The sequence below is a fragment of the Elgaria multicarinata genome, chromosome 13 (assembly GCF_023053635.1).
Source record: "Elgaria multicarinata webbii isolate HBS135686 ecotype San Diego chromosome 13, rElgMul1.1.pri, whole genome shotgun sequence".
Taxonomy (NCBI): Eukaryota; Metazoa; Chordata; class Lepidosauria; order Squamata; family Anguidae; genus Elgaria; species Elgaria multicarinata.
Window position 1 is genome coordinate 28,285,288 of NC_086183.1, and position 12,289 is coordinate 28,297,576.

General features: G+C 44.6%; 1 protein-coding gene across 1 annotated transcript; it reads right to left on the minus strand.

Annotated features, from left to right (window-relative positions):
- Window positions 1-1,420: 1,420 nt before the first annotated feature.
- On the minus strand, window positions 1,421-4,318 carry LOC134408051 (toll-like receptor 13). The gene has a single exon (XM_063140123.1). The coding sequence runs from the start codon at window positions 4,316-4,318 to the stop codon at window positions 1,421-1,423; it is 2,898 nt and encodes a 965-aa protein (XP_062996193.1).
- Between the last annotated feature and the right edge of the window lie 7,971 nt (window positions 4,319-12,289).

Here is a 12,289-nt window from a genome sequence, read left to right on the forward strand (position 1 = left end):
CGTGACTCTTCTTATATTCTTACTATTAAATGTGCAGGAGCTCGGTCCTCTGCTGCAACTGGCCATCCTCTCCAGTATGAGAAAACAAGGATTCAACACATCGTTGTAGAACCTAGGGGGTTCTCTGTTCTACAAAGAGGAAAAGGAGAGTAAGGATTTGGGGGGTTATTTGTGCGTTGTTGAATGAAGGCAACAAAAACTAGGATTCCTGCTTCTCTACAGACCAGCCTTGTGGGAAGTTCTGCTACATGTTACATGAAGATCATCGCCCTCTCCTTCCCACAGAGCGCTGAAGGTTACTCCTGCAAGAGTAAAGTCTGTATTAGGGGAAATTCTGCTCCATGCTTTTGCATTGTGAAATCCTCCAAGCACTAATGTAGCAGCCAGCATTCATAGAGAACCCTGGTGTTCCCCTTCATGCTGTTACACAGCTAAGGAACTGTGTGTGGACTTAAAACATTCACAATCTAATGTTTGTTTATTTATTACATTTCTATACTGCCCAATAGCCGGAGCTCCCTGGGTGGTTAATGTTCATATTAGTTCACCAATCTGCTCCCTTGTGTGTTGTTTATGCTTTCTTGAGCTCTGCGTCTCCTCAAGGATTCTAAAATCTTGATCTACAAGTGGGAATAGCAACCAAACATTGCAGCATGGAATGGTCCTGATCAGAATTCAAGCCAGCCAACCTTGCCCCTTTCCAGCACACTCCATTCCATTTCCCCTTTGGTTTTCTGTCCTCCGTCCCCCCTTGCATCAGTCAGCATTCCACGGCCACTGAACATTCCCTTTTCTTAGGGTTTCTTCCCTAAAGATGTTTTTGGTACTTCTGCAAATATTAGTGTTGTCCCAAGCCTGTGAATACCATCTCCTTGTTTCTGGATGATGCTATTTTTCATAGAATAGCAGAGTTGGAAGGGGCCTACAAGGCCATCGAGTCCAACCCCCTACTCAATGCAGGAATTTTGCTACAGAAGGATTCACATTCAGATAACTATTATTAGTATAGAACAGATGTCCTCAACCTGCTGCCCTCCAGATGTTTAGATGACAACTCCAGCATTCCCGACCATTGGCCACTCTAATTGGGGCTGATGGGAGTTGAAATCCAAAACATCTGGAGGGCACCAGGTTGGGAAAGGCTAGTATAAGATAAACACATACCCCACTTCTCTGAACACTAAGAAGTTGCAGGGGCACATTACTTTCTCCTGCCTGTGTCTGTGCCCACGCAACGAATATCTCTGTGTGAAGAGTACACGAGTCATCCAAAGATGCCTTGTTATAATATACAAGACACACTGCATCTGTCATAGTGATGGGTGTTTTGCTAGCAAAGAAAAATAAAGAATGGTATTTAACAACGAAGTCTCTCACTCCATTTCCAGCTAGCCTCGAAGGAGATGATCTTGCCACCCTACTATTCTGTCTTGGTGGACGTCTCCAAGAGTGGTTTGCCATCCTTATCAAACCAGTATGTTGTTTCCTCTTCCTTCTCAGAGTTACCCGTTTTCAAAGCCATCCTCAGCTTAGCCCAGAACAACTTCTGAGCCTCAGGGTCCGGGGGCCACGTAATATATGTCTTCTTCAGCATCACCTTCCGCATCCGGTGGTAGGCAGAAAGCTCTCGTTCTGGGATGGCCTCTAAGAAAACTGGAATGAGGACATCCTTCAGTTCATCAAAAAGACGGTAGCTGGCTAGCTGGATCTCCATGGAGCACCACTCACTCTGCAGGTAATTCCTGCTGATGATGCAGATGGTATGCCGACTGTTGTGGATGCTGTCCACTATGTTGTCTATGATGTACCTCCCCGGCTGAAAGTCCCTGTGGTGGAGGCAGAGACGGAAGATGGGGCCCCCTCCTTTCTCTAGGCTGGGCACTAAGTGCTCCAGCACCCAGCTCTCATCAGTGGAGTTGTAGGAGACAAAGGCATCAAATTTGTAATGCTCATCCTTGCCCCGCCTCCAGCGATCATTGACCCAAGCACGCAGGATATAGATGTGGTATTTCAGATGCCAGTAGGTCCGGTGGTAGAGGAAAGGGAGCAGCATGTGGAGCAGCAGAGCAGGGAAAGTGACAGAAAAAAGGTAGAACCCCACATCTTGGAAACAGACATGGGTATCGAAACTATACACGTAACTGGAGGATTGCCCAGAATTGCAGGGGTAGTTGTACAGGTAAACCACTTGCACCTGGCTATGGACCAGCCACTTCTGGAACCAAATGTTATCACAAGTGCAAGACAAGGGGCACTTGCGAAGGTCAAGGTACCTCAGTGAGGTCAGCTTTTCCAAAACACTGCTGTTGATTGTCTGCAGCTCATTCTTCCCTAGTTGCAGATTGCGTAGACTGGTGAGGTTCCCAAAGACCTCCAGAGTCAAGGTACGGAGGCCAGCATTCTCCAGGTTGAGAGTAGTCAGGTTTCTCAGATTCTTGAATACACCAGGTGGAAAGTTCCCCATGCCATTACTGCTATCAATCAAGCTTAAATATTTCAGCTGTCCTAGGTCGTCAAAGACATCTGGTGCAATGGAGAGAATCTTGTTTTCAGACAGGTAGAGATTGCGCAAAGAAGTCAGGCCCTTGAAAAACTTTGGTGGGATGATCTTCATACCATAGGGTTGCTGAGCTTGAAGCTTGAGATCATAGACTAGGTGCAAGTTCAAGAAAGGAGGTGGGCTGTGTTGCTTCATGCTGATGTACTGTATCTTATTGCCCATTAAGTCCAACACTTCGAGAGTGCTCTGTACTGGATAGAAAAAGTTGTGGCTGATGTACTCAATATGATTGCCGTCCAGATAGAGTTTGGAGATGTTCCTCAGTCCTTCAAATGACTTATTGGTCAACCTATGGATATTGTTCCCACCCAAATCTAAGATAGAGAGATTCCCAAGGTTTCTGAAGATGCCAGGGAAGAGGACAGAAATATGGTTGTTCCGGAGATTGAGTGTCTGGAGGCTGATCAGGTCCTCAAAGCTGGTTTTATAGATATCAGTTAGTAGGTTGTTATCCAAGCGCAACTCTGTGAGTCGTTTTAAACCCTTTAAGGCTTGCTCATGCAAAAAAGCAATGCTGTTGATGTTAAGATGGAGTTTGTCCAGATAAGGGGCATATTGGAAAGCAAACCTACTGACATCGAGGATGCGATTGAAACGAAAAGAGATGGTCCTCAGCTCTTTTAAGACAGAACGTTTAGAGCAGGACTTTAGTTTGTTCAACAGGTTGTGCTCCACAACCAACGTTCTCAGCTTATTTTGAACAGTCACATTCAACACCTCCCTTACACATCCCACTGATCGGAGACGGTTTCTTGAGAGGTCCAGCAGCGAGATCGGAGGGCATGCCGAGAAAGTGTTGCTGTTCAGGGTCCGGAGGTTGTTGCTCTGCAGAGATAGATGCAAAGAAAAGTTGGATTTCCCGAGATGCTGGCACAATTTGGTCAACTGCGAGGATTTACTCAAATGTAGCCCAGAGTAGTCCAGGCTGTGAGGCTGCAGATCAGAAATGTTCAAGAGCTGGAAAATGTCTATGCTGTTCCCCATCAGCTTCAGCCTGGTGAGGTTCTGGAGTTTGACTGTTGCAAAGGAAGAGACTTCTGAGATATTGTTGTAAGAAAGGTCCAGTTTTTTCACATTCTGTAGGAACCCTGGCCCTGTGGCATCTATCTTGCACAGGAAATTGCTGCAAAGCAGGAGGGTAGACAGGGACGTGGGAAGCATCAGTTTAGACTGGAGGGAGGTCAGGCTGTTATTGCACAGGTTCAGTTCCTTCAGCCGTGTCAGCTTTTGTATGCTCCGAACTACTTTTTCAAAGCTTCCCAAATTGTTGACCTGGAGCTCTAGGTTCAGAAGGTTCTGTAACGGGCTAAACATATCCTGATGTATTGTGCTCAAGTGGTTTTCGTTCAGGCGGAGTTGAAGGAGGTTTGGCAAGCCTTGGAACACAGCTCCAGGCAGGTTTTTGAGATGGTTGCAAGAGAGGTCAAGCATCTCCAAGGCGGTGAGGTTTTCGAAGGCCCCATCTTCTATCATTTCCATTTTGTTGTAGCCCACGCGTAGGACCTTCAGCTCCGGGAGGTGGTGGAAGCTCCCATAAGGCAAGAAACGAATGGAATTATGGGATACATTCAACACCAGAGCGTTGCTGGGAAGGTCATTCACAGCACTGGAGATAGTTTTTAGGAAGCGCTGCATGCATTTGAAATAACTTGGATTCCGCATGGATTGGATGCAGTTCCTGAAACCATAGCCAGTTGCCTCCTGAGTGTTAAGCAGAACAAAAGCCAGGAAAGGGTGCAGGAATCCTATCCGGCACATCGTTGGGTGTGAATCTCAGCTCCAAAAGCCACCAAAGAAAGAACCTAGAACCAAAGAACATTTATTGCGTGAGCCTTTGAAATTCTATGTAAGACCATCTGGGAGCCATTATTTTTAATGCCATGGCATCTCTAGAAATTTACATATAGGCCCTTTCTACATCTAAGGATTATCCCAGGAAAATGGAGGGATCCTCCCTGCCTACTCCTGGGATCCCCTGTGTGTCATTTGTATGCACAGAGATGATCCCGGGACGATCCCAGAGGAAAAGGCAGGTGTAGAAATGGCCATAGTGTGTACTATTCCAACCCTCAGGAAATTCTGCACCAAGACAATGTAGAAGGCTGTCACCACATTATAGAAATCTTACAGTGCAATTCTATGCACGTCTGCTCTGAAGTAAAACCTTTTGCACTGCAGTCAAAGGGACTTACCCTAAGGTAAGTGAGGCTAGGATTGCAGTCCTAAGGCAAAATCATGCATTTTAAGGCAGACAAAAGTCCTACAACTCCCCAAATTTCCCAGCCAGCCATAGATTAAACCAAGCCTTAATCAAAGGTCAAACAATCCACAATTAAGCTATGATTAGTAGCTGGGTTAAATGTGAGCTGTGTGCATGCCATACCACAAAGACCTGGATCTTTGTGACCAGCGTCAGCCTCTTCATGAGTTGGCTGAAGCTGTCACATCCCTTGCAATGCAATCACACTTTTTTTTTTTGGTGGCCAGATACAAGATCAGCAGCTGTGTTGTCCGCCGTGCTGACTGAGTGAATTTGCCTCTGCTTATGCTTTCCCTGCATATTGCAAAGAAATCCCCAAAGCCCTGTTATCCCAAGAAAACTCTAACCGTTGTAGTGCTACCCCTGGACTTTTCAACGCTCTGGAATATTGGGGCAGCGTTTAACAGAAGAACTAACATCTCCCACTCACCCCCACCTTGAGTCCTTCATCCCTGAAGCCAGGGAGAAACAGATGAGGGCTGTGTTTCCATCAGACATTGCATTTGGAGGAACTTTAGAAAGCAGCAGCTGCAAAAGTGCTTTTTAAACTGAAAGGTGGGCCATTAATTTGGTTTGCTCATTTCGGGAGAGCGGGGAGAAGCTACCCTATATTAACAGATGAGAGCTGGGTGCTGCTGTATAAAAGTCTTCATGGCAGAATAGACCATAACAGATGCAGGTAGGGCTGGACTTTGGGACCATAGAACGGCAGGTAAGGAGGGAGAAGCAAACAGCATCAACACCTGTATCAGCATGGATTTGCTAAGGCTGATGCTGTTCACACAGCATCCTTTCTTTCTACTTCTATTTTTTATATATATATAAAAAAATGCTATAGTCAGGAGACAGCCATCTGGGCATGTACATGGTTAGAGATGCTGATTTTATTTATTACTTTTAAAAGATATTATCCTTTGCTAGAACAAAATGACGCTTATTCAAATGCGTTTAGCATCAAGGCAGCCGAAGCAAACACTATTTTATTCCAGTTGTCATGGTGTTATGATTTAAGTGAGTTTAAAATGCGAGTATTTCTTTCCTATCTTAAAATCGGGGTTAGCAAACAATTTCTTGTTTGTTTGCTTTTGCTCTAACATGTCAGGAATGTAGAAGCAGTGGTAGAGCATGGAATGGGAGACCTGTGGCTTGTGTGTTTCACAACTGAAGGAATACACATGGCCGTCTCTAAGGGTCCCCATTAAGCTATAAGTTTAAAATTATTTAGCTTCACCACTGAGAACACATTTCTCAGTGTATGGCATGCAGAAGTGGATTAGATCATTTCATAGAGGTTAGGGCTATCAGTGGCTACTAGCCATGTTGGCCAAGTGTCAGAGGCAGTATGCCTCTGAGTATTAGTTGTTGTGGAACAGGACAGCACTGTTCTCTTTTCAGCACCAGGTCAAGACTTTTCTCTTCTTCCAGGCATTTAACAGCATTTAAAAACACTAAGTTTGTTTGTTTTTAACAAGAACTGGTTTTTTTAAATGGATACTGTTGTTTTTATACTGTTGTTTTGATGGTTTAAAATTTTGTATACTTTTTAATGTTCATCGTTTTTAACTTTTGTAAATCACCCAGAGAGCTTCGGCTATGGGGTGGTATATAAATGAAATAAATAAATAAATAAACAAATAAATAAATAAATAAATAAATAAGAGCTGTGCTGGATCAGACCAAGGGTCCCTCTAGTCCAGCACTCTGTTCACACAGTGGTCAACTAGCTGTTGACCAGGAACCCACAAGCCGGACATGAGTGCAACAGCATCCCTCCCGCCCATGTTCCCCAGCATCTAGTGAGAGAAAAGTAGGCATACTGCCTCTGATACAGGTGGTAGCACATAGCCACCAGGGCTGGTAGCCATTGATAGCCTTCTCCAGGAATTTGTCTACTCCCCCTTTTAAAGACATCCAAATTGGTGGCCAACACTACATTGTGGAAACGAATTTCACAGTTTAATCATGTGCTGTGTGAAGCAGGAGGGTGCTATTGCGTTCATGTCCGGCTCATGGCCTTCCCACAGGTATGTTGTAGGCTGCTGTGGGGAGGGCCAAGCCATGCTTTTGTCACACCACGGTGACGCTTCTGAGCTGATGTTCAAGGTCAGTGTTTGAATGTTCTCCCACCTGAATACTGCAAAATAGTCCTATCACATTGCCTTCTGTCTTCTATTTCTGTTTTTAGTTTAGGTCAGAACCCTAACTATATTTTTTGGGGTGGGGGCTTCACCCTGTTTCTCTCCTCCTTTTACAGCCTCTCTCCGCCCAGCCGAAGCAAAGCCAGGGATGCTGGGGTGGGGGTGGGGCGGCTTCATGTTCGGACTTCCGGAACGCGCCCGGAAGAGAGAGAGAGAGAGAGAGAGAATGTATGGGTGCATGGGGTCTTTGAGTGAATGCATGTGTTCATGCGTGTGTTTGTTTGGAGTGAGTGATGCTGAGTGTGTGTGTGCGCGCGCGTGTGAGTTGTGGGGGACGATTTGGTGATATTCCTATTAAATAAGGCATTTTAGACCCATAGACGTTCCTTTCCAATTTGTTTGCTATAATTGGCATGACGTATTTCTTGCACTTTAAAATAAATTTAGCAGTTTCAAGATTTTGTGCTTCTTATTTTTTCCAGGAAACATCTGTTCTTAAAAATCAAAGTTGGCATTTTTTGAGTGTGTGTGTGTGTGTGTGTGTGTGTGTGTGTGTGTGTGTGTGTGAAAGTAGCTCACCTTGCCTAGGGCGCAAAATAGTCTGGCACCAGCCCTGTGCCCAGAGTGTAGGACAGCCCCTCCCTCTTTGGGTCTGTCTCTGCCTACTTCTCACATGCCCCCGCCCCCCCGGAAAGGTTAGTGATATGGGAATCTCTTGGGCTGAAAAGGATTTTGCACTCCTTTGCTAGGGATTGACTTTGGGATCTCTTGTATGCAAACCATGTGCTCTTCAGTTGGGCTTTGGCTCTTCCAAAATAAAACCATCTGAAGATGATACTGAAGTGGGATAAGGGGTTTGAGGGGTGGACAGTAAAGCCTCCTCGCTGCTCTCTTTTGTATCTGTTCAAGAGAGCAGGGCTCCTGCAGCTTTAACTGCTGTGAGGAAGAGGGAATTTCATTAGATGCTGCATGCCTACGAACGACACCTGCTGAAATCCCCTTTTCTATGCAACTGTTGAAGATACAGGAGCCTGGTCCTCCTTTTCATATGAACTTAACTCTTTCCTTCCCCACAGCTTTTCCCCTCCAAGAGGGCACAAATTTGCATAATATTTGCATGTGCTACCAGTTTCCTCTTGCAACATTCAAAATAGGGGTGGGGGACCACAGGGGACGCAAGCAGTTTGAGGAGGGTGGTGATTAGAAAGAGCAAGCGATGCTATTTCAGTGCTCTGAAGCAGTTAAAAATAAGTGTGGGGGAGGCCTGGGGCTCAGCGATGCATATTTTCACATAACATGTCGTTAGATGCTGACTTTCTGGCCTTTAATGGTTAGCATGGGGCAATTTTAAGTGAGCGTGTGTTGAAATGGCAATGTTCTGTTTTGATGTATTTATGGGGGGTATGCATTAAAATAAATAAAGCTGCAACCCCATACACACTTTCCTGGGAGTAAGCCCCATCTACCTCACGCTCGATATATATCCTACAAATTACTGGGGGGGGGGCAGAGAGGGGAATCCAGCTGCTGTATTTCCTTGCCATGTATGGTGACTGACCATATATTAATTACATGGGCCAAACAAAAGTTGGTTTGGCAATTTGCCAAAGCTTTTCTTAGCATTTGTTTGAGGTCTACTACCTCCCTTCCCCCCTCCCACAACTCATTATTTATTATATTTGTATACCGTCCCATAGCCAAGGCTCTCTGGGCGGTTTACATAGGATAAAAACACTTAAAAACAGTATACAACAATTTTAAATCACAAAAACATACAATTTAAAAACACAAAAACATACAAAAACAAACCCAGGCTAATTACATATTGCTAAACGCCTGGGAGAAGAGGAAAGTCTTGACCTGGCAACGAAAAGATAACGATGTCGGCACCAGGCAGGCCTCGTCAAGGAGATTGTTCCACAATTGGGGGGCCACCACAGAAAAGGCCCACTCTCTTGTTGCCATCCCCCCGAGCTTCCCTCGGAGTAGGCACCCGGACGAGGACCTTGGATGTTGAGTGCAGTGTACGGGTAGGTTCATGTCGGGAGCGGCGTTCCGTCAGGTATGGTGGTCCCAAGCTTTGTAAGCTGTGCAATTTGCTTATGTCAATCCTTTCCTCTTCCTTTTTTATTTGTACGTATATAAACCTCAAGAGTTTCATTATTTAATCACGGCATTAAGTCCTGGAATTTGTTATTGCTAAACTGTGACACTATGCTGAAAGATAGATTTTGCATACAGAAAATACTTATCAATGTGCTATGTTCAGATAAACACAGTATTGTGGGGGGGGGGGCGGTTACTGAAAGAGCCGTAGCCAAGAGTACGAAGTAGAACAGCCAACACCGCTTTGTGCCTTTAATATCACCTTGCGATGGAGATATTAACAGCTTTTCTCCATGCATGGAAAAACTTCACCGCTGCTGATTAACCTGCTTTTCATGGCACAGGAGCAGACCAGCCTGGGTGCTTTTCTGATCAGTTGGCAACCTAAACATGGGTTGCTCTATGGTTGATGTCTCCATCACTCACCAACTTCTCCTCTCCTATCTACGTCCTTCCAATACCCCACGGGGGTTCTCCTCCCCCCTTCACTACTCATTTAGTTGCCCAATTTTGCAATTGGTATCTAACTTATATCAGCCTCTGCCTCCAGCAATCCCACAGAGATTGAACATGCTGAATGGAGTTTATACCTTACTGGAGATATGAGAAAATTATAATATTTGCAATATTTATTCTGATCACAGAGAAATGGCAGTTTATGGTTCTCCAGCTGCAGAATCGTTCCCTTTGACTTGCAGTCAACAAAAAGTCCTTCCAGACAGATGTTAATAGCATCCCACCAATAACTAATCTCTCCCTGGAGTATGTACAGGATCCCAAGATGCATACATAGCCCAGCCGCAAGGGGTTCCTACCTGTTTCCTCCTGGGCCCTGGGTCTTCACATTCCTCCTGGCACTGGTACAGGGAGTCCAGATTTCATTCAGTAGATGCTACAGTCTCTCTTTCTATCTTGAGTGAAAGCGCCAAAATAAAAATGAAGAAGCATGCGTGATTTTATTTTATTTTCTTCTTTGTAAGGGGGAAGTGAGCTGGAGTTTCTGTTTTCAGTTTTGTTTCTAACATGTTGAGAGGCTATGTTCTCCTTTCCCATTGCTGGTGAGAGGCAGCTGAGAAATAAATAAACTGCAGGTGTGGGGGTGGGCAGTCAGGGGAGCAAAGTGCATAGAGAGGTACCGTTAAGCAGGGCTTGGTGTGGGTTCTTCCTGCACAGAGCAAAACCCCAGCTCCTCCAAAAACCCTTCCACAACACATCAGACAGGTTTGTATCCCATGCTGATGTGCACATCTGTCTGACCACTCTCTCCCTACACTTATGCTTCAGGTAACCTGTCTGTCCTTTTAATTTTTAATATATATATTTAAAGCACCATTTATCATGTATTTCTTTAAGCTCCTAAAATGCATTGTGCAAAAATATTAAGACCAAGGAAGCCTCCTTCCTGGCAACCCCTTAGCAGCAAAAAAGAGAAAAAAAGTTTATTGTCTCACAGGAATTGATCCAACCCCCCCCCCCTTTAAAGTCATATGCCAGTCCTTCTCCAGCTTCATTGGCTGCCAGTCCAGGTCCAGGCGGATTCAAAGTGTTGGTATTAACATTTAAAGCCCTAAACGGCTTGGGGCCAGGTTATCTGAAGGAACGCCTCCTCCCATATGTACCTGCCCAGACCCTAAGGTCATCCTCAGGGGTCCTTCTCCTTGAGCCCCTGCCAAAGGAAGTGAGGCAGGTGGCTACCAGGAGGAGGGCCTTCTCTGCTGTGGCACCCCGGCTGTGGAATGAGCTCCCTAAGGAGGTTCGCTTGGCACCTACATTATATGCTTTTAGACGCCAGGTGAAGACCTTTTGATTGTCCCAGTATTTTAACAGTCTATAAAGAAATTTTAACTTGGTGTTTTAAATTTGTAATTTTGCATTGCTGCTGTTTTTATCTGGTTGAGCTTTTATATTGTATTTTGTACTATGGTTTTATACAGTTGTTTTATACTTAGAATGTTTTTAATTTTTGTGAACCGCCCAGAGAGCTCCAGCTATTGAGCGGTATAGAAGTGTAATAAATAAATAAATAAATTTGAATTGGTGGCCAACACTTCATTTTGTGGTAGCGAATCCCATAGTTTAACTACGCATTGTTGGAGGTCGCATTACAGTGGTGGTCTGGCCAAAGAGATTTGCCCAAAATTTAATAACATAAGAAGAGCCCTGAGGCTGGAACAGACCAAGGGTCCATCTAGTCCAGCACTCTGTTCACACAGTGGTCAGCCAGCCCTTGGCCAGGGACCAACAAAGCAGGACATGGTGCAACCCATGTTCCCCAGCAACTGGTGCACACAGGCTAACTGCCTTGAATACTGGAAATAGCACACAACCATCAGGGCTAGTAGCCATTCATAGTCTTCTCCTCCAGGAATTTATCCACCCCACCCCCTTTTAAAGCCATCCAAATTGGTGGCCATCACTACATCCTGTGGTCGTGAGTTCCATAATCCAACTATGTGGTGTGTGAAGAAGTACTTCTGTACTTAATTGACTAGTCTATTTTAGATTCTCAGATATGCAGATCCCAATGCATATCAATGCATATCAAAGCAGATATGCAATCTCAGATATGCAGATGATACCACTTTGAAAGCGAGGAGGAGCTGAGGAGCCTTATGACGAAGGTGAAAGAAGAAAGTGCAAAAGCTGGGTTGTAGTTAAACCTCAAAAAAACCAAGATCATGGCAACCAGTTTGATTGATAACTGGCAAATAGAGGGAGAAAATGTGGAGGCAGTGACAGACTTTGTATTTCTGGGCGCAAAGATTACTGCAGACGCTGACTGCAGCCAGGAAATCAGAAGACGTTTACTTCTTGGGAGGAGAGCAATTATTATTATTATTATTATTATTATTATTATTATTTATTTATATAGCACCATCAATGTACATGGTGCTGTACAGAGTAAAACAGTAAATAGCAAGACCCTGCCGCATAGGCTTACAATCTAAAATAATAGTAAAACAATAAGGAGGGGAAGAGAATGCAAACAGGTACAGGGAAGGGTAAGCAGGCACAGGGTAGGGAAAAACTAACAGTAGAAAGTAACAGTAGAAGTCTGCACAACATCTACTGTTACTTTCTACTGTTAGTTTTTCCCTACCCTGTGCCTGCTTACCCTTCCCTGTACCTGTTTGCATTCTCTTCCCCTCCTTATTGTTTTACTATGATTTTAGATTGTAAGCTTTGTTTAGCAATGACAAATCTTGATAAAATAGTTAAGAGCAG

Coding starts and splice junctions, on each gene's coding strand:
- LOC134408051 (XM_063140123.1), bottom strand. CDS start 4,318: ATGTGCCGGATAGGATTCCTGCACCCTTTCCTGGCTTTTGTTCTGCTT.